The sequence below is a fragment of the Saccopteryx leptura genome, chromosome 4, assembly GCF_036850995.1.
Source record: "Saccopteryx leptura isolate mSacLep1 chromosome 4, mSacLep1_pri_phased_curated, whole genome shotgun sequence".
Classification (NCBI taxonomy): domain Eukaryota; kingdom Metazoa; phylum Chordata; class Mammalia; order Chiroptera; family Emballonuridae; genus Saccopteryx; species Saccopteryx leptura.
This window is the reverse complement of record NC_089506.1, coordinates 11,713,221-11,739,064: the sequence shown is the minus strand read 5'-3', so window position 1 is coordinate 11,739,064 and position 25,844 is coordinate 11,713,221. Positions and strand designations below refer to the sequence as shown.

Sequence of the window (25,844 nt, the reverse complement as noted above, 5' to 3'; positions counted from 1 at the left end):
CCACCTTGGGTCCTGTGAGCCCGTCTAGTGGGTCACCAACATGTGGGGGTTACGGTAGGCTCCCTGAAGCAAGTGTCAGGGACATCAGTAAGGTCAGAAAGAACATGATCACATTTTATAAAGGTATAATTGTGACAATTTACACAATGCATGTGATTTCAATATTCTCATGAAAAAATTTCTGGCTAACCAATTTCTATAAGCAAAAGAAAAGTAGAGTATGTAATACTTATAGATGCATTAGCAGAAGAAAACTTTGAAGATGCCAAGACCCTGCCCCCACCAAGCTTTACCAAATTTTATCCTACAGACATAAAACCATGTGGAGAAGTGCTCTACCTCAAGTCATGAAATCTATGTAGAACTGTGCCTGTTATAATTCATTTAGTATACTTTCACCAATGTGAGGTAGAAATTTATTACCACTGACCCTTGAACAACGCATGGCTTGGGGTACCGATCCCTGCACAATTGGAAATCTGCATATAGATCTTGACTCCCTAAAAAACCTCAGCGGTCCCTCAGTTTCTATGGAGGTTCGGTTCCAGAACCCTCCACAGACACCAAACTCGACAGATGCTCAAGTCCTCTTATAAAATGGTGCAGATCAATGCATAGATTTAGCCCTCTGCATCCACGGACTCCCAGCTGTGAATTGAACACAGTATAGGTATTTATTAAAAAAAAAATCTATATATCAGTTACCTGCATAGCTCAAACCCATGTTGTTCCAGGGTCAACTGGACTTACTTTTATTTTAAATTAAATGTTTTAATTTCAGTGACTCAAATGGTAAAAGCAAAAAAAAAAAAAAAAAAAAAAAAAAAAAAAAAAAAAGGAGCCCTGGCCGGTTGGTTCAGCGGTAGAGCGTCAGCTTGGCATGCGGGGGACCCAGGTTCGATTCCCGGCCAGGGCACATAGGAGAAACGCCTATTTGCTTCTCCACCCCCACCCCCTCCTTCCTCTCTGTCTCTCTCTTCCCCTCCCGTAGCCGAGGCTCCATTGGAGCAAAGATGGCCCGGGCGCTGGGGATGGCTCCTTGGCCTCTGCCCCAGGCGCTAGAGTGACTCTGGTCGCAGCAGAGCGACGCCCCGGAGGGGCAGAGCACCGCCCCCTGGAGGGCAGAGCGTTGCCCCTGGTGGGCGTGCCGGGTGGATCCTGGTCGGGCGCATGCGGGAGTCTGTCTGACTGTCTCTCCCCGTTTCCAGCTTCAGAAAAATACAAATACAAAAAAAAAAAAAAAAAGCACTGACTACCTTGAAGATGTGGTAGTAGGTATACTGACAAGTGCAAAGATGTACGATTCTGGAATCTACAGGAGCCAAAAAGGCCGTATTTTTAGACTTAAAAAGAAATAATTTTGTTTTTTATGCAATGGCAATATGGAACACCAAAAAGTAATACTTAACGAATGCTTATTTACAAGAAAGAAATGAAATCATTGTTACGTGCGTTGATTTTTGTGGCCATCACAAAAAATGAATAAAAAAAATTCTTCAACTTCGTATTCATGACAGTTGTTCTAAAAAGAACTGCCATTGTAAAATGAGAATCTTACTTTTTAAAACAATTCCTGTTTAATAAAGAGAAGGAAAAATGAACTAGAATGACCTCTTCTTTTTTTTTTTTTTTTTTTTTTGGTAATATCTAAAAAAATTATTAAATGTATCGAGGTGACATTGGTCAATAAAATTATAAAGCTTTCCAGTGTACAATTCCATAACACATCATTCTGTACATCTCATTGTGTTCCCCTCCCAAAATCAATCTTCTGTCACCGTAGAGATATTTGAGTTCCCTCCCCCTTTATTCTCGCCCCCTCCCCCACACCCCTAACCCCCTCGCTGCTGTCCGTGTCTATGCGTGTGCATGTCTGTCTGGTCTGTTGCTTTCCCCAGTAGAAAAGCAGCGAGCAGCGAGCCCTTTCCTGGCACCCGGCGGGGCCCCGCGCTGGCCTACCGATGGTGCAGTGCTCTCCGTTCCAGCCCTGGCTGCACTCGCACTTCCCGTCCTTGCAGGTCCCGTGCTCCGCGCAGCGAGGGTGGCAGGCTCTCTGATTGCAGGCCGGGCCGGTCCAGCCTTCTTCGCAGCGACACGTCCCCCCCATGCAAACCCCGTGGGAGCCGCAGTCCACGGAGCAGATCTCTAGATGGGACAAGAGAAAGCGGGGAGGGGAGGAGAGCAGTAGGGGTGAGAGGGCGCAGTAACAAGTCGTGCTGCATCTGACGCTCAACTCTGCGAAGGTGGAAACCACAATCGCTGGAAATAAATCGCTAGCGTTTACAAACTTAAGTAAATTTTAGCATCGGCTACTAAGAATGTAAATGGTAGAAGTTCACTTCTTTTGTTGTTCATCATTCAATTTTATATGCTGCCATAACTGTGCATAAAATACACATAACAACTTTGTTATAAATACTCTCCTATATTACATATATATGTACACATATGCACATGCACACAGGCTAACAAGACAGAGGAAAATATGCGCGCGCACACACGCACGTACCAAACTACCTCAAGAACACATGCAAGCGTGTGTTACTAAGTCAAATTAATATTGTTAATGAACTATTTCAGTGTTTAAGCAGGCATCTAACAGCAGTTGTTGGGTTTCACCCCTATAGCAAGAATTGAAAGGCGTTATTCATAATCCTACAGTTCAAAAAACTTAAAATATTCAGAAAGGCTCATTAAAAACAATCTAGTGTAGTCTGTACATCAGCTTGCTTCTGAATCACAGGCATGCTGGTTAAGTAGAAGAATTGTGTCTTTTCTAGTCAGTAAATCTGTATTGTTCACAGATACAAGCTGCTTAGCAAAACCATAGTGGAAAACCAGGTTAATCACCTAACTACGAAATGCGTCATTTGAAAAACAAGGTTTTTGATGACTGGAGTCACCGAAAGGAGCACTAGTGACCAAAGGACTTCAAGAACTGCAGCAGGAGGCTAGGTCTTGACATAGAATTAAGGTGTCAGAGGTAATTTTTTTTTTCTTAAAAAACTTTCTTTTACTAGATCCAATTGAGGGAACGTCAGAGAGAGACAACTCGGAAGGGTATTTTATTTTTTACTCTCTACATATAATGTTCAATAAAATTATCACTTTAGTTTTGCTTTTCTTACAATAAAAATGCTAAACACTGAAACCCTGAACTCATTTTTTTTTTTTTTACAAATCTTTATTTTTTTTTAAATTTTTTATTTATTCATTTTAGAGAGGAGAGGGAGAGACCGAGAGAGAGAGAGGAGAGACAGAGAGAGAGAAGGGGGGGAGGAGCTGGAAGCATCAACTCCCATATGTGCCTTGACCAGGCAAGCCCAGGGTTTTGAACCGGCAATCTCAGTACTTCCAGGTCGACGCTTTACCCCACTGCGCCACCACAGGTCAGGCCCCTGAACTCATTTTAAGCAAACAGAAAATGGACTACTGCCTTATTTTTAAACTTAAAAAAAAAAAAAAAGAACTTTATGTAGTCACCTGTTCCTTTTTTTCCCATTTGCTGCCCAAAGAACATTTCTCAGACACCATCATTCTGTCTCAAAGTGCTGCAGGACTTGCAACACCGTCAAGGCACTATGAGGGTTGTAACGTTTCTTATAAACAACAGCCAGGACTGTTAACTGGAGGAGTGGGACGTGTGTTTTCATGCCCCATGTTCTATCTCGTTTGAATTAAATTTTTGATTAAGAGATCTAAGATGGTTTGATTAACTTCAGAGGATCAGACCGTCCGCCAAGCTCCAGAAGAGAGGTTTCTTTCTGAGGTTCCCTTTCTATTCAATCTAATCAATTTTCCATTAGGGTGAAGGTGTTTATCAGCGTTTAGCACACTAGCTTTGAGCAAGGTGCGTCGATCTTTGTAATGAACTTATTAATTAGAGTTAATTTAATTGAAGTGGAATTGAAGGGCTAATTAATGGGCCAACGGCTGATAAAGATAGAGAAAAGTTCTGTTGCTTTCAAACCTATAAACTTTCTGAAGGGAATAATTCATTTCTTTTCTTGTAGCAGCTTAACCAAATGTTTCTTTGGGTGTAAAATCTACTCTCTGATTGAATTCAGACATCTGAAGGTCATTTCCACGACGACAGAGGAGGCAGCTGAAAATGTGTTTTTGCTTTAGGATTCAGTTAGAAATTCAGAATTAGATTGCGAATAAGTTTTGTTTTTGTTTTTTTGTTTGTTTGTTTGTTTTACAGAGACAAAGAGTCAGAGAGAGGGATAGATAGGGACAGACAGACAGGAATGAAGAAAGATGAGAAGCATCAATCATTAGTTTTTCGTTGTGACACCTTAGTTGTTCATTGAGTGCTTTCTCATATGTGCCTTCACCAGGGGGCTACAGCAGAGCAAGTAATCCCTTGCTCGAGCCAGCGACCTTGGGTCCAAGCTGGTGAGCTTTGCTCGAACCAGATGAGCCCGTGCTCAAGCTGGCAAGCTCGGGGTCTCGAACCTGGGTCCTTGGCATCCCAGTCCGACACTTTATCCACTGCGCCACCACCTGGTCAGGCTGCGAGTAAGCTTTAAGTCACAAATGTAAGTTAGCAATGCTTCTGTAAACTTTAAATGAGAACTGGACAACATGGAGATAAAGGAGAGGCACAGGATGTGTTGTTATGTGCATAGTTGAGATCTTTGCTCATAACTGTAAGTTTCCTGCCTTTTTATTGGCAGCCAAAAGCCAAGTTTACTCAGCGCTCATTTTCTTCATAAGCAGAGTACTATACTCGTTATTCAGCTCTCTATACTGAGACTTTCATACATGATCAGCTTCCGCTTTGCGCTGGGGGTATAAAGACAGAACGGGGCCGTCATTTTGCGTTCAAGTAAAATTCAATTTTCCAAGAGCAGACTAATTACAGCAGCATAAAACATTAGTCCAAATATTCAAAATAATGATCTGCAATTGTGGCAGCCAATTTAATATTTTGATTAACACATATATTTTTTTCCTAGTCATAGCAATATCCTTTGATGCATAAGACAGAATTGCCTTCTGAGTTATTTGGTATAAATTACAAACTATCCTTTTTATAAAGTAATTCAGGCAATGTTAAGTGACTTTATATGCAACCAAAAGGGACTATTTTGCTATTCCCTCCAAACTTGTATTATTGTGGGGAAACAAATTAGAATGATAATATACTGTTCACAAAAATTAGGGGATATTTCAAAATGAATATAAAACGATAAAATATAGAAGTATTTGATGCCTTTTATTAAACAAGAACATCAGAAAAGCAAATGACAAGTCAAAGAAAGTTGTTTGATTATGGAAATGAGATGCAAAACCAACTTTTATTTCATTGGTGAAAAGGCACTGTACCAAAGGCTGAAAGTACTGGAGTATCTGCACGTTCCCCGACCCCCTCGTTTCTGTGAGCAGTTAGAACAAGTCTGACTTTATAACTAGGATTTTTATGACTATTTCACTGATAGAGGCACACAGGATTTGGACTGAGAACTTGACTATAGAAGGGATCATAGCTATATAAACTGTCAGTGACTGTCTTGGTGGGATGCATTTTTCTTTTTTTGGTATAAAAGCTAGAAATGTAAATAAAAACTCAACAGGAAATAACTAAAGGCTTACTTTGATTCTTGTAATTACAAAATATACTTGAAGGGTAGAGGACCAAACCAGCTAGTGTGTTATTTGAAATAACGCCAGGCACCCCTGCTGGATGCACACTGGCCAATGATGATTTCCTAAAACACCTGCCTCCGTGCGACCTGCAAGGCTTCCGGAAGCCCCAGCCCCACCCACGTGTTCTCTCTTAGTCACCTGGTGGGGTCCGTGCTCTGGCGGACAAGTCCTTCTAACCCAACTTTCTCTCTTCTTCCAGTGTCTCCCCTCCTCCTCCACTTTTCCTTTCCTTCCTTCTCATTCTTCCTCTTCTTCCTTCTTTGTATTATTTACTTTTGCCCGGAGAGTCTGGACGTGCAAGCAGAGCTCGTCACCACTGTTCCTCACCCATCCCCGGCGTGACACCCTCCCTGCCCCACGAGCCACGCCCCTCTCCGACTCTCCTGCTTTGTTCAGAGACGGCCACCTTAACGTCAGCCTCCCTGGTTTTAGACTTCCTGCTCTTCTCACTGGGATCTATGTTCTGTTTTCTTAGCCCGTCCTGTCTACGTTTCCTTTAAAATGTCCCCTAGATGCACCCTGGTCATTGACTATCTCCAGACTCATCCACGCTCTCCCTGCCTCACTCTTCCGGGCGAGCTCCCCGACGTGTCCTCCCGCCGTCTGTCTCCCCGGGGCACCCCCTGACACGGATGTGCGATCCACACGACGGTCTGAAAGTGCCATTCTCGTCCGACGGGTCGGTGCACACCTGCCCTGTGAGTAAATTCACTCTCCAAACCGTCATGTCTAAACCGCATCCCCCATCTCTGGGCCCACCCCAATTTTTACCTGCAAATACACCGTGTCTTCACTGTCTCGTGTCTACAGATAGTCTCACGACTTGACCTTCGCTAACAGCAGTGACGGTGCTGCTGGTAGCTATATTTAGACTCTGTTACCAGTTAAGCACCGCACTAAGTACTTTATACGCAGGAACTCAAGTCCTTTGCGCAGCATCTCTGTGAAGAACATCTTAGGATGAGAGCCGTTTCACAGGAGGCCGGGTAAGCGGACGCACACGGGCACTCGCCTCAGGCCGCAAAGCTAAGTAGCAGAGGCTGGACAGAGACCCAGCCATCTGATGTCAGACTCCGTGCTCTCAAGTGGTTTCTAGAATTTTCCCTGAGTCAACCAATGTTCCTCTGCACCCTCACACTAACTACGATCTTTAAAAAAAAAAGGCAAGGGGTGTGAGAACTTTCAACATGCACCAAGGCGGGATCATGCCTCTGGATGGTGACGGAATTTAGCGTGTTGTTCCCGGGCGAAACTCCATGAAATACTAAACTGGAATGTACTGGCTTCTAAGGGTTTCACCTGTTCATCTTATCTCCCCAGCAATGCAGTAATTTTCTGGGCTGTAACAGCATCTTTTCACACCGTGTGACTCGTGAGCAGGCCAGGAACCTACCTCATGGGTGGCAACCAGAATTTACAAAAATAGCATAGACTTGTAATAAAGTATCAGTGTCTACCACTTTGGAAAGCTTCTGTTTCAGGTATGTGAGCACACACATGATTATGTACACACTCAGTCACAAGTAAAAATGTATTAAAGCTGTATTCTAGAAGGCCCATCACAACGCCATGCACATCGCTGGTGCTCAATAACAACCTGACTGATTGAATGAAATCACTACCTGCCATTTCTATTATAATCGCATTACAAGCACCCTCATTTTGCTGTGCTTCACAGATACCACATTTCTTAACAAATTGAAGGCAAGGTCTTCCACCAGCAGAAAAGATTACAACTCGATTTAGGGCATTACTCGCTTTACCGCAAGGGTCTGGCCCTGAGCCTGCAGTATCTCTGAGACATGCTTGCATCATAATTAAAACACTGCGTGTTGAACCATCATACACAACGTAAAACCTATATGTGTTTAGTCTTTACTATGATCACAGTTAGCCTGATCTTGTCAAATAATTTTTAATGGAGGCTTCTCTGTTATGAGACAGTGTGCTCACGTCCCCAAGCTACACACACACACAGTCCTGGAGAGTCAAGCGCTTCACAGAGCGCTTCAGAGAAATGAAAGATTCCTTTTTACAATAATATCAAAGAAGAAACTTCTACGACAAATTGGCTAAGCCTGTTCCTTTCCTTTTTATGAGACAACAAATTTCATTACCTGTAATAATTATTTCTATAAACAATCACTTTAATGAAATCTATGTTAAATTTAGTAAGTGTGCTTTAAAAATTACAATCTCTTCATCTTTAGCTAGATAACACTAAGCGCTGCATTGATGAGCCTCACCATTAGAGCAGTCTGGGCCAGTCCAGTTAGGGTCACAGGTACAGGAGCCACTTTCTTGAAGATACGTCCCATGACCAGAGCACTGGTCTGGGCACATGGTCTTCAGTATTTCACAATTGCTACCACCCCATCCTGGATTGCAGTGACATTCCCCATGGATACACACACCATGATTAGAACAGCCAGGGTCTAGACAGTCAGCTAGTACAAAGAGAAGAGAACAATTTTATGATTAAATCCAGAAGATATCAGCATAGTCCAGGAAGAATAAAGAATTCAATACCAACCTGATTTAGATAAGTATTTTGGATACTCAAATGTATACCTACTGTTTTCAAGACCTTGTTTCTGAAAATGCAAAGCATCAGGCACTAAATTATTAGAATTCACGCCTTTTGGATAAACAAGATGCTCATGAAGATCTGTAATTTTCATGAATCACACACCTAGGCTCCCGAGATTTCAGACCATTGCTCTCTGTTCTGCCTAATCAGGGAGTAACAAGTATTGGCTTCTCTATAACAAAACTGAATCAGCTGATCTAACCCACGACCATGGAGTGCCGACAGCTGTGGGGACCCTCAAACTGCGAAATAAATGAGTTGCATTCTCTCTATCTTTCTTAATTCACTTTAATGTGCTTTAGATGACGAGATTTAATTTAGCAATTTGACTCAATAAAACTTTACACTTGCAGGGTCAATGGCCTGAAAATTTAATTCCAGGGACTTAATTATATTACTCTGTGTGTGCAGATCAATAAAATCAATTTGATTGAAGAACAGAAATGGTGTTTTTTCTGCTTCTGGAAAAAAACAATTCAACGGCACTCCACAGTGTAGTATGCAGACTGTCATCATTATGTAGAATGTGGAAACAAACCCATGCTGTACTTTTCTCACTAATTCTGTCCAATAGTCTGTCTTTCTAGAGATGCCAAAATGCCCGATTTAAAAGCTGATAAAGAGGAGAGTAAGAGATGCAAGATATTAAAAGAACAGGGAGCAAATTCAAAAATATTTTATACTTGTGATTGTTCAACAATGCATGCTAATAAAAAAAAGTAGTACATAAAAAGAATGAGCTGATAGCAATATGAAAACCCACTTAAAAAACTCATAAAACAGTTTACTGTTGGTTTCAAGACACAAATGTCTGCTTACTTTCTCCGAGTAAAAAAAAAAAAGAAAGAAAGAAAGAAAGAAAGAAAAGAATTATTCACACTCTTGAGAAAGAGCAAAGGGGTCCTGGGTGTTTGTTCTCCCTCTCAGTTCACATGCTAATGAAACAAGGCATCTATAAGTACGAAAATCAAAATGACTTTCATAAGAAGGGCGAACACAGAGGCCCGTCTGCCACGCAGAAGATTACGCAGTTAATCTGTTTTCTTCTTCCGCGCAGATAACAACAGGCTTCTGTCAATACGGCCATGTTTACCTTCTTCACAGTTTTCTCCTTTGTACCCGGAGTTGCAAGCACAAGAGCCCATGATGCAAATCCCACGACCCCCGCACTGCGGGTCGATGCACTGCGTGGTGGGCACGTCACACTCCGTGCCCTTCCAGCCGCTGAAGCACAGGCAGCGGCCCTTGGAGTACTGCCCGTTGCCGCTGCACAACACGGGACAGGCCGCTGTGAAATGAAACACGACACCGGGTCAGCGGCCGCCGGCTCGGCCGGGGACGCAGCCCTTTCTCCCCCGCCCTGGCGGAGTCCCGAGTCGCTCCGGTTGCTAGGGCTGAAGGACCGTGGCTTTGGGAAGGGCAGCTCCCCGCGCATACCTCTGGAACAATCCGGGCCCAGAAAGCCTGGGAAACAATGGCAAGTTCCAGAAACACACTCTCCGTTTCCATGGCAGTTTCGGGGGCATTCCACCACGGACTCTGCAGGGAAAGAGAAAGGAGGGACGCGTGTCGTGGAGCCTGCCTCTCTCCCAGGGGGACCCGGGGGAACTTGGATCGCTTGAGCTGCGTGTTGAAGGAAGGGGTGGCCGGCGTGCGCCATCACCAGACCGGGTCCGCGACACCAGATTATTCCAACAGCAGAGCGAGGCGCTGTCCTCCCACGGGCACCTGTCCTCCAAGCTGCTTCCCAAGAACGTTTTCCTCGGGGCAGCGTGCTGTGTCACATCGTCATCCACGAGCAAGGAAAAGCACTCCTCGCCTTCCACCTCGGGGCTTCACCGCCCCTGGAACCCCTCAGCCTTGGGGGAAGCCCATCCCTTGCCCACCCCACCGTGCTCGGGCTCTAGCCTGGCAGAGGCCGCCCCCTGCCCTGGCACCGTTCTTACCGATGACGATGGTGTTGAACGACACGTGCTCCGCGTTCTTCCCGTCGTTGTAGAAAGCCAGATGCCAGATGCCGGAGTCCAGGTACTGGATGAAGCCGGCCTCGTGCAGGCTGACGGACCGCGTCTGCCGCCCGGCTCTCTCGGGCTCCAGGAGGGTCCGCTGCTCTCTGGCGATCAGCCTGCTGCCGTCTAGGAGCTCCACGAAGTCGTACTGGGGGTAGAGGGGGGGGGGGTAGACGGACACGCATAAACGCGTTAGTGGCCGGAAACACGATGGCCATAGCCACGTCTCTCTCTTTTCTCCAAACTCTTCTCCTTTGCTCTATCTAATAAGTACACCACCAGAAAGAAGTTCTGGTTGACAGGTCTGGGCTTAGCATTTACAGGGACGAGGAAAACGACCTACCGGACGCGTTTAAACCTTCACAGGTGGTGTCTTTCCTAACGGGGCCACATGGTTTCCACATTTATTTAATTCCGCTGACTAATGAACAGCTTGATGTGTGCTGGCAGTCTGGGCGTACAAACCTAAATCGGTAACATTTGAACCCAGCGGCCTTCTTTTCCTTAGACGACTGGAGAATCTCTTAAGGTGCTCTAGGTACATGTAGTAACTACACCTCTGGAATGCTCACTCTGCGCTGGGATTATTTATGATCCCCCAGGCACCCTTTCTGGGAAGGCATGCACGTGGACACCTCACGGAGGATGGAAACAGACCTGAAGGGCTTCCACAGGTCTGCATAGCTGGTAAGTGGCAGAGCTGGGACTTGAACTCAAGGGCACTTCGCTCAACGCTCAGACTGTGCTATCCCTAGCAGTGTATCTGCTCCGCGTGACCCGACATAACCAAGCACCACAGAGAAGCCCTGGGGTTTTTACGTAGTTACAATTAGATTAAAAACACATAACAAGATGCATTTTTTGGATCAGAAATAATAATAAAAAAAGAGCAACTTGAGGGCTTCTAAAGGGACGGTAGTCATGTAAGCATGTCCAATTATTATGTCAATCATCATTAAATTTAAGTTTTGCTTTAGTAAGATAAATCATGAACATTGTTGAGTAGCTAGAATGTAACGGGAGGATTTAAAGATTATTAAAAATATGGAATGAGACTGGTAATAGTGGGGGTAAAATATTGTAACCATAGATCACGCAGTACATTGGGAAGACATTGCAAAGACTTTCCAATAGAGCTTTAATCAACTTGCTAGATACATTTCTTAAAAGTAGAGCGATTCGGTTTCTATAGACTTTTACCTAGTTTCATTTTATTCCTGAGGCCGTGAGCCCCTGGTGTAAGTTTACTACAGTACTACATATATTAATCGTTAACGTTACAGGACTATGCATGTGAACTATCAATATTCTACTTTCTGAAATCCTCCTTAAATGGAATTTCATCAGAGTTCTATTTTTTAAAAAGGTTATATGAATCCCTTTTCATGCAATCGAACTGGAATAAAATGAGTAGCTGGGGTTCTGAAATTCACGGTGAAATATAGTGCCACGACCATGATCACAGGACCCCCCCCCCCCCCCCCGCTATTATTGAACAGAATTCAGAGTATCCGATTCAGTGTCTGACTTGTAAAAAAGCTACCACTCAATTAGCATTCAATCTGAATTTATATCTTAACAAGGATGAAAATAATGACTAGTGTGGCTGACCTGCACAAATTTCACTGGAAATGTATTCCAAAATTATCAGAGGAAGATTAATTCAGCGCCTTTGAAAGATGATTTTTATCGCAAGCCATTCATTTCCTCATCACACTGAAATATTTGTGTGAGCATGGAGGAGACAGAAAAAGAGTTTCTTCTCATGGCCCCACTGCATATAAACACCTCTGTCTTCTAACACTAAACACAATGAATGAAAAACTGAAAGGGAGGCCCCTGGACAGGTAGCTTAGGTGGCTGAAGCATCATCCCAATATGCCAAGGTTATGGGTTCGATCCTTGGTTAGGGCATGTACAAGAATAAGTGGAACAAATCTCTCTCCTCTCTCTAAAAATCAATAAACTAAAAAAAAGAAATTTGAAAGGGAGAAAAATGTGAGTTTTAACTGGTCTTTCAAACCTTACTCATAATTATCGCCTTTATCACAGGCAACACCATTGACATCACACCGTGAACAATAACATAAGGCTGGAGCAGTGGGTGTGATGGTGGTGGTGGTGGGGGGTAGTTGACAGTCGCTGAGCCTCCACCCAGTTCTAGGCTCTTTTGCAGGGGCATTTCACACATGACTTCAGGCGAGTTATTCGACTCCCTAAAGATAAATTCCCTACTCAATGCTACAGTTATCTCGATATAAAGTAAAAACATTACATGTGATAGAAATATTTAATAACCTTTGTTCTTAGGTGTATAGTACACTTATGGGTAAATTTCATTGATGCGAGGTTTGCTTTGTAGCACCTATTCAGGAACATGGAGACATGGATTTTTTATGCAGATGAGTCTTAAGACCTTGGGCTATTTTCAGGACAAAATTCAGTTTTCCCACTTTGGGGAGCCATCAGGAAGGCAGGACTTCTACCTGACAAAGGTATGCTGAGGTGGGTTATCTCCGAACAGGCTGTTCATGGCTTAACTCAACTCAGCTATTCAAATGAAGAGAAGTCAGAATCTATGAAAACTTAACTGTGTTTTTTTTTTTTTTTTTTTTTTTTTTTTTTGTGACAGAGAGAGACCGAGATACAGACAGATAGGGACAGACAGACAGGAAGGAGAGAGATGAGAAGCATCAATTTTTCGTTGCAGCTCCTTACTTGTTCATTGATTACTTTCTCATATGTGCCTTGACCAGGGGGCTACAACAGACCGAGTGACCCCTTGCGCAAGCCAGCGATCTTAGGCTTCAAGCCAGTGACCTTCGGGCTCAAGCCAGCACCCATGGGGTCATGTCTACGATCCCACGCTCAAATCAGCAACCCCATGCTCAAGCCGGATGAGCCCGTGCTCAAGCCAAGCTGGGGACCTTAGAGTTTTGAACCTGGGTCCTCTGTGTCCCAGTCCAATGCTCCATCTACTGTACCACTGCCTGGTCAGGCTTAACTGTTCTTAAACCAACTTTTCTTTTTGGTGGTGGCATAGTCTCACTGTAAGTCACTGGGATATAGAGCGGGAAGAGATTTTACAGACCATTTTATCTAATTCTCTCACTAAGGCACAGAGAGGTTGAGTGATTTGTACAAGGCCAAAAAGTGGGTAGAAGTGTGTGCTTAGAACCCAGCTTTCCAACTCCCATCCTAAAACAGCCTACATGCAACTGCGCCTAAAGGAAACGATGCAGTAGTCCCTAGCAGGGTGGTAAGTCACCTCCCCCTTGGGCTTCTGACCATCCAGGAGAGTGAGCTGAACACTGGGGCGGGAGGGGGGGGGAGGCACTGACTCCTTGGCGACAAACGAATGGTTTTATAAAGGGTCACGAGTACTTTCAAAACTCAAGTCACTATTCTGAATGGCTGGCCAATGTTAATTATTTCAGGCTGGTTTTTTGTAATGTTCCCCAGAAACAGAGAAATGTCCCATCTGGGCTGCTTGACAGCATATTTCATGATTTTTTTTTTTTTTTTGGTGACAGAGATAGAGTCAGAGAGAGGGACAGATAGGGACAGACAGGAAGGGAGAGAGATGAGAACCATCAGTTCTTTATTGCGGCACCTTAGTTGTTCATTGATTGCTTTCTCATATGTGCCTTGACTGGGGGGCTATAGCAGACTGAGTGACCTTGGGCGCAAGCTGGTGAGCTTTGCTCAATCCAGATGAGCCCGCGCTCAAGCTGGCGACCTTGGGGTCTCGAACCTGGGTCTTCTGCATCTCATTCCGATGCTCTATCCACTGCACCACCGCCTGGTCAGGCAGCATATTTCATGATTAAACACTGAATTCAGAAACAGTTGTTTGCTCTGCTGATCTTGAATAAAGCAAGGAACGGAACTCTAATAACTCTGCAGCGTATAGAAAATGTGTAGCTTACTTAAACATATATATCGTGGTAGAAAAGAAAAATGGACGTCATGTATATTGTGTTTAAACACCAGAAGAATTATCAGAAAACCTGAAATTGCACCTTTTATTTCTCTAATCTTATATGGCATATATAACTAGCAAAAAGCCAACCCTAAATCTTTGAATAAACCTATGAAGTGCACAACACATTAAAATTTTATTTTCTGGAACTAGTTTTGAATTTACTTTATAGTTACGCTCTCACTGCTGTGCTGTTAGTTTACAGGTATGTATCTTGATTTATATAAAAATAACTTAATTATGTATATGGTTCCCATGAATAATTTTTTTCTATTTCACTGGAATATTACTATAAATTCAATCTATCTGTTACACAATTGAAGTTATAGAGGCCTACTTCCATTTAAGAAAATCTGATTATATCCTTGTTAGTGTCAACTATTAACGTAAAGTAGAATCATATGTAATTATTTAACACTAGTACACAATAAAAAGTATTTGATGTTTAAGGATTAAAGATATTTACTTTAATAATCTCTATTTGAGAAATGTTAAATTAGAAAAAGTAATACACCTAAGCATAATATTAAAAAAATATACAACTATAAAATTTATATACGAGTATGACATTTTCCCTGATCTACAATGACATTAGGAAAAGCATGTTCAAATTTTCTTGCTCACTTAAAAAAATATATAATTTTTATTAGTATAGGATAAATTTTTCTTTATAATTTCCTATATTAAATTTGTTATAGAATAAGCATTTTGCACAAAATTACCTAATATAAAGCATATATGAAAATCTTCCAGTCTTTATTTTATAAATCAAATTAAAGTCACCATGTAATTCCATGGGTAACAACAAAACTGGTTTATCATGTATAACTTTAAGTTCATTCAATTGTCAATTTAAATTAACTATCTATTATATTTTTGGAATTTCTGTCTTTACTAACATATAATGGTTGATCTTGGGGAAAATCTGAGCTCTAATTTTATGGGAGGTAATTTAAATAATTTCTCTTAGCCATAATGGGACCTCCTTGAACCCACAATTTCCAATATATACACTGAGACCCAATATTAGGTCTTGTGGAATCACTGTCCCTTTCTCTGTGACTGTTATTGTAAAGCGATCTTCATGCAAGCCAATTGACTTTCAAGTTCTTTGAGTTTATGATACAAGAACGTGTAAATGGTTTTGAGTACCACACTACTGTGATCATCCTTGGTTATCCATAAAGCTTTTTGCCTCTTTATTTCATTGTTCATTATTTGTAGATGAGAAATCATGGCTTGAGTTGATGACGTTCACATCATCATATTGATGTTTATGTCCCAATAATTTCTTTACTCAGAGAAAATCTGGCATAAAGTAAAAAATAATACATTTTCAACGGAATGAATACGTGTCTGAGATGAAAATGTTATGCACCTATTACATGAAAGGAGTAAGATCATCTGAAATCACCATAGAACCTTTATAAAACACTTGAAAAATCCATAGTGTTTGACTGAGTGCTCAGATGATGCTCAGTATTCATTTAAGTTACTCACAAATTTTAGTACATTTTAATCAATCAATAATGGCTGAAGCAAGCTGAAGGGAAAAAAAAATGCTGTTCTTCTAACTAATTCAAAAACTTTAAGATAAGTGTAACCCTACATTCAAAATTCTTCTCACTGTAAAAAAAAAAAGATCAATACAAAAGTAGTCAAACAGTTAAACAGCTGAACTTATAAAACAGAATAACTTTAAAAATGCAAACTAGCCAGTTTTCATTTTATTGACAACAAAGCCTATTTTTACCTGAGTATGGGAAGGTGGTAAGCCTTTTCGGCCATATACTCCAATCAATGCATCCTTCTGAAGAGAGATATTGAATTTAAGAAATTGTGGCTGATCAATAAAGAGCTGTGATCTCCAGAAGACCCCAGGAGGAACCTCTTGAATTGCTCTTCGGCCAATATCAAGTTCTCCTGAGTCTATGGTGTTATTTTCTTGTGTAAATCCACCTAATTTCCCTGAATGGAAGAGATTCAGAGGAGAACAAAACGTTACAACAAAATAAAACAAAACAAAAACCCAAACAGCCTTGCTTTCAAAGAGTTTCTTTGTGCTAGATGCTCAGACATTTCCTTCTCCTCTGATAAATGAAATACTCTCATATAATTTCCACTATAAAAGCTTTTTTTTTTTTTTTGTTAATTATTAGTTCAACGAACATATTCTTTAAGATATTTATGTCAAAAATCCTTTGACTTCCCCCAAAGTATGCCTATTACTGAAACTGTTTTCACACCTACAGTTTTTTCTTGATGACTTAAAACATAATTATCTTGCAAATTATATGTCTTGTTATTTTGGGGGAGAGATTAAGTCTGGTAGTGATCAGTCATTCTAAACATAAATTAAGGCGGAATGGGATTATAGGGATTTTCAAATCAATCCTTAAACAAGCAACAGAAGCAATCAATGGCACTGATTCAAGTACTGTAGTTCCCTCTCAACTATTTATTAGAATGGATGAACAACCAGATGCTGGAAGGGAAATGGACAAGGGGTGGTGGGCGGACCAGAGGGGAAGGCGGGGTGAGTTTAAACTCTGAGGAGAGTTTAGTTGTGAGGCTGCGACAACTTTTCCTCTTTCTTTTGACCCTCGCCTCAAATTCACCTGCAGCCTCAGCAGGCAGCCGTGAATGATCCCTGTCAATGACCTTCAACCTGTAGGGACAAAGAGTGTCTCTGTGACCCTGCAGAGACCATCTCCAAGGCCTGGTTTTAGGAAACAAATCCAAGAGTCCTGTTTTGTTTTGTTTTCGGTATGACGTTCCCCCCTTTCGTCTTTGCTAAGGGTCTTTCTCAGTTATTCTGAGGGGGCTGGGGACCAAGGAGGCTTTGTAATTTATGTTAAATGGAAATAAAGCCACATCATCTCCCATTCGGAAAGGGTCCACAAACGCTCAGGGACAGAATGAAACCGGGCAAATTATCCTCTATTGCAGCGGTTCTCAACCTGTGGGTCGCGACCCCGGAAATGGCTTTAGGCGACCCCTGTGTTTTGGTCATTCGACCCCCGCCGGGGTCGCGACCCACAGGTTGAGAACTGCTGCTCTATTGATTCAGTCTTTTCAAAGTCACAAAACTGACTTACTATTAAGTTGGTCTTTTTGTAAAACATCAACCTGATTATTTATTTCAGATATTATCTTTTACAATATCTCTTGCATAACAGCCTTTCAAGAAATTATTCAAAATTTGGAGGACTTTATTTCATGTATCAGAGAGTTGTGAACGATTCTAATTTACTGACACACCAGAGAGCCTCCTGACTGCTTATGAGGAGTCATGACTTCACCACTGGGTGCCTTTCTCAGTGTCTATGGGGATACAGAACGGCAGGTGATGGGAGGAAATACACTCCGAAGAGGAGAACCTTAGAGGTGGCCTACTGTGGCGCCCACGGCTTCTGCCACTGAGCAACTCGCTACCTGGTTGGGAAGACAACACCTACTGGGTGATAAATTAAATGAAAGTCTAGAGTGACATGTGAAAAAGGGCCAGAGGCAGGTGACAGCACTGTAGGCTGGACGTTGAGAGATTTCACAGCTGAGTTCAGTTCTGAAGTAAACACTGAAAGATGCGTAGGACAAGGGTTCTGAGTCGGGTGAACACCACGCTGTCAGGATGCCCGTCCGAGCACAGACCCCTCTGGCTAGAAAGGAAATTAAGGAAACTGGTTTTGGAGTCGGAAAAACTTGCTGTCTCACTAACTAGCTGTGGCACCTGAAGGAAGACACTAAGTCTCCTCAGTAGAGTGGGGACACGAATGAAGCAATCACAGGACTATTGTGAGGAACAGATTATACAAAGCACTTGGCTCTCAGATTCTGAATGAGGGGAAGATGTTAATGGGCTTGTCATGGGAGGAATGGGGAATAAGGTTGGAAAGGGAGAGTGACGTCACTTTGTGGAGGGCCTTGAATGCCGTGTTAAAGAATTTGGTCTGTATACTTCATGTTAGTGACTTTTTTGTATTTTCTATTTTACCAAAGAGTGTTATTTTACCCTCTTTCCTGAAGATGCATGTATTAGTAAATATATCTTACTATGCATACAATGTACGGCGTGTTTTAAAAAGATATACTTAGGCCCTGGCCAGCTGGCTCAGCTGTAGAGCATCGGCCAAGCCTGTGGACGTCCTGGGTTCAATTCTCAGTCAGGGCACACAGGAGAATCGAGCATCTGACTCTCCACTTCTTCCCCTCCCCCTTCTTTCTCTCCCTCTCCCCCTCCTGCAGCTATGGCTCGAATGGTTTGAGCAATATGGCTCGGGTGCTGAGGATGGCTCCATGGCCTCCCCTCAGGAGCTAAAATAGCTCCGTTGCCCGAGCAATAGAGCAGTGCCCCCAGATGCACAGAGCACCCCCCCACCCTCCGTAGGGGGCATGCCTGGTGGATCCTGGTCAGGGCACATGTGGGAGTCTGTCTGTTTGCCTCCCTGCCTCTCACTTAATTTATAAAAAAAAAAAAGAAAAGAAAAAAGAATATACTTAAAGTAGACTTAATACGAGTAAAATGTATTTCAATGCTAGAAAGGCACTTGTTTCTGTAGTGTGTGTGTGTGTGTGAGGAGAGAGAGAGAGAGAGAGAGAGAGAGAGAGAGAGAGAGAGATCAGGAGAAGCAGAATTTGAGATTACTCGGGAGCGTGCCTGGCGATCACAGGCGAGCATGGTGGATATCCAGTGTACGGCCGTTAGGGTCTAAGGTGACTCCCAACAAACCCACACAGATAGATGACTGTGAAGTTTGGGGGAGAGCACATCCCTCGTCAGTGCTGGCATGGTTCTCTGCCCGGACTACTGTATCCTGTACCATCTGTTGCAAAGGAGAGCCACAGAGAAATGGAGACTCACTAGCGGGTGTGACCAGGCTAGAGGGGAAGTGACTGAAAGTGTAGCCGTGTGGGAAGCCGGGACGTGGAGGGAGGAGCTCGGGTGCAGCTGTAGATAATGCAGGCGGAGGCAGGAGGCGGCTGTCCGAGAAAGTTTAATAAAATCCATCATTTACAGCCTCGCTTCCTCTCCTCTCTCCTGGATGTCCCTAACCATGGCAGTTCACAACTCTCTGGCTATCAGGTCTATTTATCTTGAACTAATTTAGTAATAAAAAATGCTCTAGGGAATCAAAGTAAAAATTGGGTTATAGTAATGATAATTTTTCATGTATCAACTCAAAGGTTATAAATAATGCATCATTCATTAAAATTTTAAACATTTCTTTTACAAAAGTTATACATATTCATTTTAGCACAATTAGAACATATAATTAAATAAAAAGATAAAGAATATAGATTATTGCTTCTTGTCTAACCAGACATCTTTTTTAGTCACGGGGAGTTGTAAATACCTGAGACGGGTTTCTACTTTTCATTTCACACGCGCCTGCCCTGACATTTGCCATAAGTTAGCGTTTATTATTGGAAAGACTGAGGGGGAGGGGAGAGAAATGAAACTAACCTTTCCTGGGAACCTACAATATACCACAGGGTTTCACCTATACTATCTATTTTAAATTTCAAAAAACTATGAGGTTGATCTTATTTTGAAATGAAGAAATTAAGACACAGAGAAGTAAATTATGGCCAAAGTGAGGGATATAGAGTCAAGGGTCAAGTCAAGACCTGCATAATTCCCAAACCATGTTTTATATCATCATAATTATATTCTTTGCTTTTTATTAAAACAAAAATATTATTGTAAATTACTCAGTTTTAAATTTGTCTATTTCATATAAAATCACACATATTAACCCACGGAACCATACCAGAAAATCTGCTTAACTCATTTTTAGAACATAAAATTAAACTTATTTTTATTGGGAGGAAATGACCAGTTCTTGTGAAATAAAAATGACCCTGGATACTAGAACATCATATTCTTCGTGCAATAATTTTTAAGAGGTTCCTAGCAAGTGCTGTCTTTTGGTTGACTTCTGCATAAAACTGTTTTAAAAATACTGCACAGACTCAGTATCCTTTTTCCCAGTAAGATCACCGCTTTCTCTCTGCTTCAATCCGCCGAACTGGATCAGTCAACATTCCGGCTCCCGCCTCCAGTTGGAATGTCAGGGGACTTGAGCCCTCAGATCAGGCGCTGTTCCTTTCCCAGCCGCGGCCCCTCTCTCAGGCGGCCAAGTCAACTGTGGTCGTTCCTGTTAGCATTTTTAAGTGCTCTCTATCGACTGTAAACACACCTGGAAGCCAGCGAGCCGTGGACACAGCCTGATCAACTTGTAAATACCTGCACAGCCTTTTCCTCTGAAGCTCATCAGTCCTCTGAGATAAAAGCCTGGACACAGCCATCTTTCATCACGCCCTGAATTCCAGAAAACTTGGGCTTCAGAGGAAATAACAGGAGGGCTGGTGCCAACACGCTCTGTCCTCCCTCACAGAGATCACGCCATCCTCCTGCCCGAGTTTGAACCTGGGTATGATCATAGGCAACACCAAGGCTGTCTGTAGGTTTCACCGGGAGAGAAAGGAGGAATGATGGAGGAAAAAAATAGACAGGGCCACCGAGTGCCCTGTCGTTATTCTAAACTCAAAGCTTAGAGGCTGGGAATCAAACCAATTAAAGCCCTCACAGCAAGAGTGAGATGTAGCACGTCTTCAAACACAATAGAGCATCATCTTGAAGATTTTTTTTTTTTCAACGTGTCCTGTTGAGTCCGAATGTGGGAGCCACCAGCAGCCTTTCCTACTAACTGTGATTTTTCTTTCATTAGTAAGCATGTGGCGGAACAGTCTTAATGTCTTAAAAGACCGTTGTCAGAGTGTGCAAACACGGAGAGACCACATACACAAAGCTATTGTTATTCCTCTCTTTGTTTATGCGATGCCCTGTTTATGCGAAAACACATCCGTAAAATGGCATTTTTCAGACCACGCTTTAAAAAAAGCGCTTTGTTTTCTAGAGATATTTTATAGATGATAGTTTACCTAATGCTAGATGTCACAAGGACAAAACAGTCTTTAAAATCATCCTGGCAATTAGAAGGTTTGGTGACTGAACATTATCTTGTGACAACAGAAAACAATGGAGAATTAAAGAAAATACTAAATATATCTGCCCTAATATACCCTGAATTTGCTGCCTGCGTGACATGAGTAAATAATCCTAGCATGATTACAATGGGAAGGCAGAGAAGAAATCCAACTACAAAAGTCTGACTCACCGGTTGAAGGGGCTAAAGGACAATATCATCTTAAGTCCCACGGAGGCACTAATAATTATGATGGCAGAGAGCAAGTTGAGACGTGTATAGGCAATCAACAAATAGTTCACCCTGCAATCCCGTGACCTAGTCTTGGATGCGTACCTTGACTTTGATGCTTTATCCACTGCGCCACCACAGGTCAGGCATACCTTGACTTGGAGATCTCTGAGAGAGCATGCATCTTTTGATGAACCATCCCACCCGTAACTCAACATTGTGGACACAGAGTGTTACCATCACAAGCTAAGGGAAATAGAACATAACTATCTTGCAAACATAGTTTAATAGACAAAACCAATATGGCACCTAATGAAGAAACTTATCCACGGCAGCGACGCAAGGAATCCCTAAACGATACTGAGTGAAGCTCAATGCGCCTGCAGCCCTGCTAGGCCGTGGCTTCAATTCCCGGGCAATCTTGAACTTGCTAACTCTGATATACTGCAATTGTCTAGTGTTTGAGAAAATTGATACATAATGAACAATAATGAAAATTTAAAAGCAATTTGAATGACTTTCTTTACATACATAGTATTAATCATACATATATGTATATACACACTCATATATATGTAGTTGTTCAATTTGTACTCATACCAAAGAGTTTGGAGAAGTCATTTGCCGAAGTTACACTAACTAAAATTTATGGCCTTTAATACTGTCTTATATTGTTCCAAATTATCCTATGCTAAATATTGGCATTTGACTTATTGCTCTTTTCCAATAGGGCCAGTGTTGAAATGCCCTGCTGTGGTACTCTCTACTGTTCCCTATTGTGCATTTTCTAATTATGTGTAATTGCTGGCTTGATTTCTGTCTTGCCTAGAAATTCAGACACTCTGGGAACAAAAGTGACTCTCTGTTTTCACTGCTTTATCCTCAGAACCTTGCTCTGGACATGGCACCTAATATGTGCTCAATAAATGAATGTAGAGTGAATGAGTCTCTTGTCTTTGAAGCAAGATTAAGGATAAGATTACTTTCATAAAATCCAAATAAATAAAATATAAGTAACTAATGATAAGGATTTCTAGGATTGCTTCAGAAGATATTATTGATGCTGATTTAAGGATCTTTTTTTAAAAATTTATTTTTTTTACAGAGAGAGAGAGAGAGTCAGAGAGAGGGATAGACAGGAACAGAGAGAGATGAGAAGCATCAATCATTAGTTTTTCGTTGCGACACCTTAGTTGTTCATTGATTGCTTTCTCATATGTGCCTTGACCGTGGGCCTTCAGCAGACTGAGTAACCCCTTGCTCGAGCCAGCGACCTTGGGTCCAAGCTGGTGAGCTTTTTGCTCAAAACAGATGAGCCTGTGCTCAAGCTGGCGACCTCAGGGTCCTGAACCTCAGTCCTTGGCATCCCAGTCTAATGCTCTATCCAGTGCGCCACTGCCAGGTCAGGCTTAAGGATCTTCTTAAGAGTTTGCTGCAAAAATACAAGCCCATAATCTTGAATGGCAGAAAAAAAAGAGTGAACTAATAATTACTGGCATGATCAAATACTCATTATGTTCCAATCACTGCTTAAGCCTACATGCGTTCTCTGACTTAAATCTCACTACTGCCTATGAAGAAACAGGAGGTTAGAGAATGTAATTTGCTTAAAGCTATCCAGTGAGTGGCAGAGCCTCAGTTCTTAAATATAGACTATCCTGTATCAACATTTGCTTTGTGTATACTTTATAGAAGGCCCTGTGTTGGACCCTTGATATACTTTATATTACTTGGCCATACTATTTTCACTTACTCATTCAGTAAATACTTGTTGAGCACCAATTACATGTCAATAACTATGCTAAAAGCTTAGGACAGAGCGGTGGGAAAATAATAATCTTTGCCTTATTCTCTAGCAAAGAAGGCTATGAATAGTCACCAGCATTGTCTAAACATTTATTATGTACTATAATCACTGTATTTAAAATGAATTCTTAAGACTCCTTTAATTAATAAGAAAACAGGCGCAGAGAAGCTATGTAACTTGTCCCAGTAACCATGGCATTAAAGATCAGAACAAGGACATCAAACCAGATAGTTTGGTTCAAGAGCCTCTTCTCCATCTCTCTGCTATATTGTCTCCGTATGATCGCATGGGGCGGTGAACAGTCACATTGCGGAGAGCTTTGTAAGTCCCTGAAAGGCATCTGGTCTGAATCTAGGTCACTGAAGGGTGTCGAGCAGGGTAGTAATATTTCAAATTTGTGTTTGAAGAATAGATAGGTGAGACTAGAGACACACATCCCAGGTAGAAGGTGGCTTCTGTAATCCAGGTGACAGACAATGGGATCCAAGAGATACTATGAAGTTAGAATTGACAGGTCGTGGTGACTGAACGTGGGAGGGGAAAGAGTAGGAAGAGTCCAGCCTGATGCCTGAGCTCCTGGCCTTGGTCACTGGGTAAATGACAATGCCATCTGCTGACACAGAAAGCCTGAAAAGGGAGGCAAATTTGGATAGAAAGATGATACGCCAATTGTGTTTTCCAAAGATGGCCACGACTTCTTCCATCTCTCATGCCTTTATGGCACGTGGCCCTGTCACTACCCCAGTCAAGAGAGGAAGTTGACTTCTCCTTCTCATAAAGCTGGGCTGATCTGACTGACTTTTCTGCCGAACAGGATGTGATGGCAGTGACACCTTGGAATGTCCAATATCTCAGAAACCTTGCCTCTTCGAATGCTCCCTCTTGGGACCCTCTTCTTCAGAATCACCTGCTGTGCTCCGAGAAGCACAAGCCATGGCGAAGAGCATGTGTAGATGCTCCCGTGGACAGCCACCTTTGAGCTCCGGCCAACAGGCAGCATCAACTGCCAGCCATGGGGATGACACCTTAGACCTCCAGCTCAGCGGAGCTTTCAGATAGACCCAGCTGGCATCTTAAAGCAATGGCACAAGAGACCCAAGCGAAAAACAGAAGAATTGCCTAGTCAACCCACAGAACCATGAGAGATGATAACAAATTGTTCTTCTAAGCCACTGAGTTTCGGCGTGGCTTGTTATGCAGTAACAGAAAACCAGAGGAGTGGATGGGTTCAGTTTGAGACACCGAGATGCTTGGAAGACAGCCAGGTGGACCTGTTTCAAAGCTACTTGGATAGATTTCACGTAGTTGATGTCTGGAGTTTGAGGAGAGTGCTCGGGGCTGCACTTACTGATTTGGGAGCACACAGAACACACACACACACACACACACACACACACACACACTGAAACCAAAGCCAGACACACACACACACACACACACACACACTGAAACCAAAGCCAGACACACACACACACACACACACACTGAAACCAAAGCCAGACACACACACACACACACACACACACACACACTGAAACCAAAGCCAGACACACACACACACACACACACACACTGAAACCAAAGCCAGACACACACACACACACACACACACACACTCTGAAACCAAAGCCAGAGGAGTGAATGAGAGAACCGGGCGTGATTACCTTTTGAAAAGAGCCGAGTCCTGAGAAACAGCGACATTTAGAGATGGGATAGAGGAAGAACAGTCAACTGAACAAACTGAAATGTCACTCCCCAAAAAGCCAGGAGGACAGTGAAGACACAGATGGTATCACAGAAGCTAAAGGAAAAGCATGTGTCAACGAGGAGGGACAGATGAACTAACTGTTCAGTGATCTGAAGATAGAAGTGATCATCGACGCTACGGACACAGCGATCAGCGGTCGGTAACCGGAAGACATCAGTGGCGTGCGTGGTGGCGGCGGCGGAGGAGGCCAGGGAGGCGCCTGGCCGGAAGAGGAGGACGTGGGAGGTAAGGAAAGGGAAAGCGTGACCGTGCGTCCTGGGCTCGAGAAGGCTGGCTGTCAGGGGAGAAGAGAGACTGGTGGGGCTGGAACAGGAGGCAGACGCACGGGTTCCCTGACGTGCTTTTCAAAGACATCGAGGGACCTCAGACTGCTGAGACGTTGATAGGCAGAGTCCGCAGAGTGGGAGGTTTTGAGGGTACAGGACGGGATCCAGAGTACTCGGCAAAGACGAGCCTTGAATGGGGTGAGAAAAGGGTGAAAGAAGAAATCCAGATACACACGGGAATGGAGATCTGTTTAAGAGAACCCCCTCTGAAGGTTTCTGTTTGTTGTTGCTGTTGATGTCGAATAGACTGCAAAGTCTCAGCTGAGGAAGCTGGAGGAGTGGAGTTCTGAGGACAGGAGGCATGTGGTGGACAGTCAGACAGACTGGGCAGAGAGAGCCAGGACGATGGGTCAGGCACCACCAGGGCCGAAGCCCCAGGTGCCTAGCAATGGGCAGAGCTGGAAAAACAAGGACCTTGACCCCAGGGTGACCGTCCCCCTCTTAGTGGGTCATGTGGTGTAGACCCTCTGATTTCCTATCGCTGGTCACG

At 42.9% G+C, this 25,844-nt stretch overlaps 1 protein-coding gene across 8 annotated transcripts in view; it reads right to left on the bottom strand.

Annotated features, from left to right (window-relative positions):
* The window catches only part of TENM3 (teneurin transmembrane protein 3), a 615,102-nt gene that overhangs the window by 104,407 nt on the left and 484,851 nt on the right, over window positions 1-25,844 (bottom strand). For all 8 annotated transcript variants that reach the window (XM_066380117.1, XM_066380120.1, XM_066380118.1 and 5 more), the window contains 6 exons: window positions 15,987-16,201; window positions 10,189-10,399; window positions 9,680-9,781; window positions 9,336-9,530; window positions 7,899-8,099; window positions 1,960-2,145 (listed from right to left, as the gene is read on the bottom strand). In XM_066380117.1, the coding sequence (XP_066236214.1) occupies window positions 1,960-2,145; window positions 7,899-8,099; window positions 9,336-9,530; window positions 9,680-9,781; window positions 10,189-10,399; window positions 15,987-16,201 (1,110 nt within the window). The remainder of the gene's footprint in view (window positions 1-1,959; window positions 2,146-7,898; window positions 8,100-9,335; window positions 9,531-9,679; window positions 9,782-10,188; window positions 10,400-15,986; window positions 16,202-25,844) is intronic.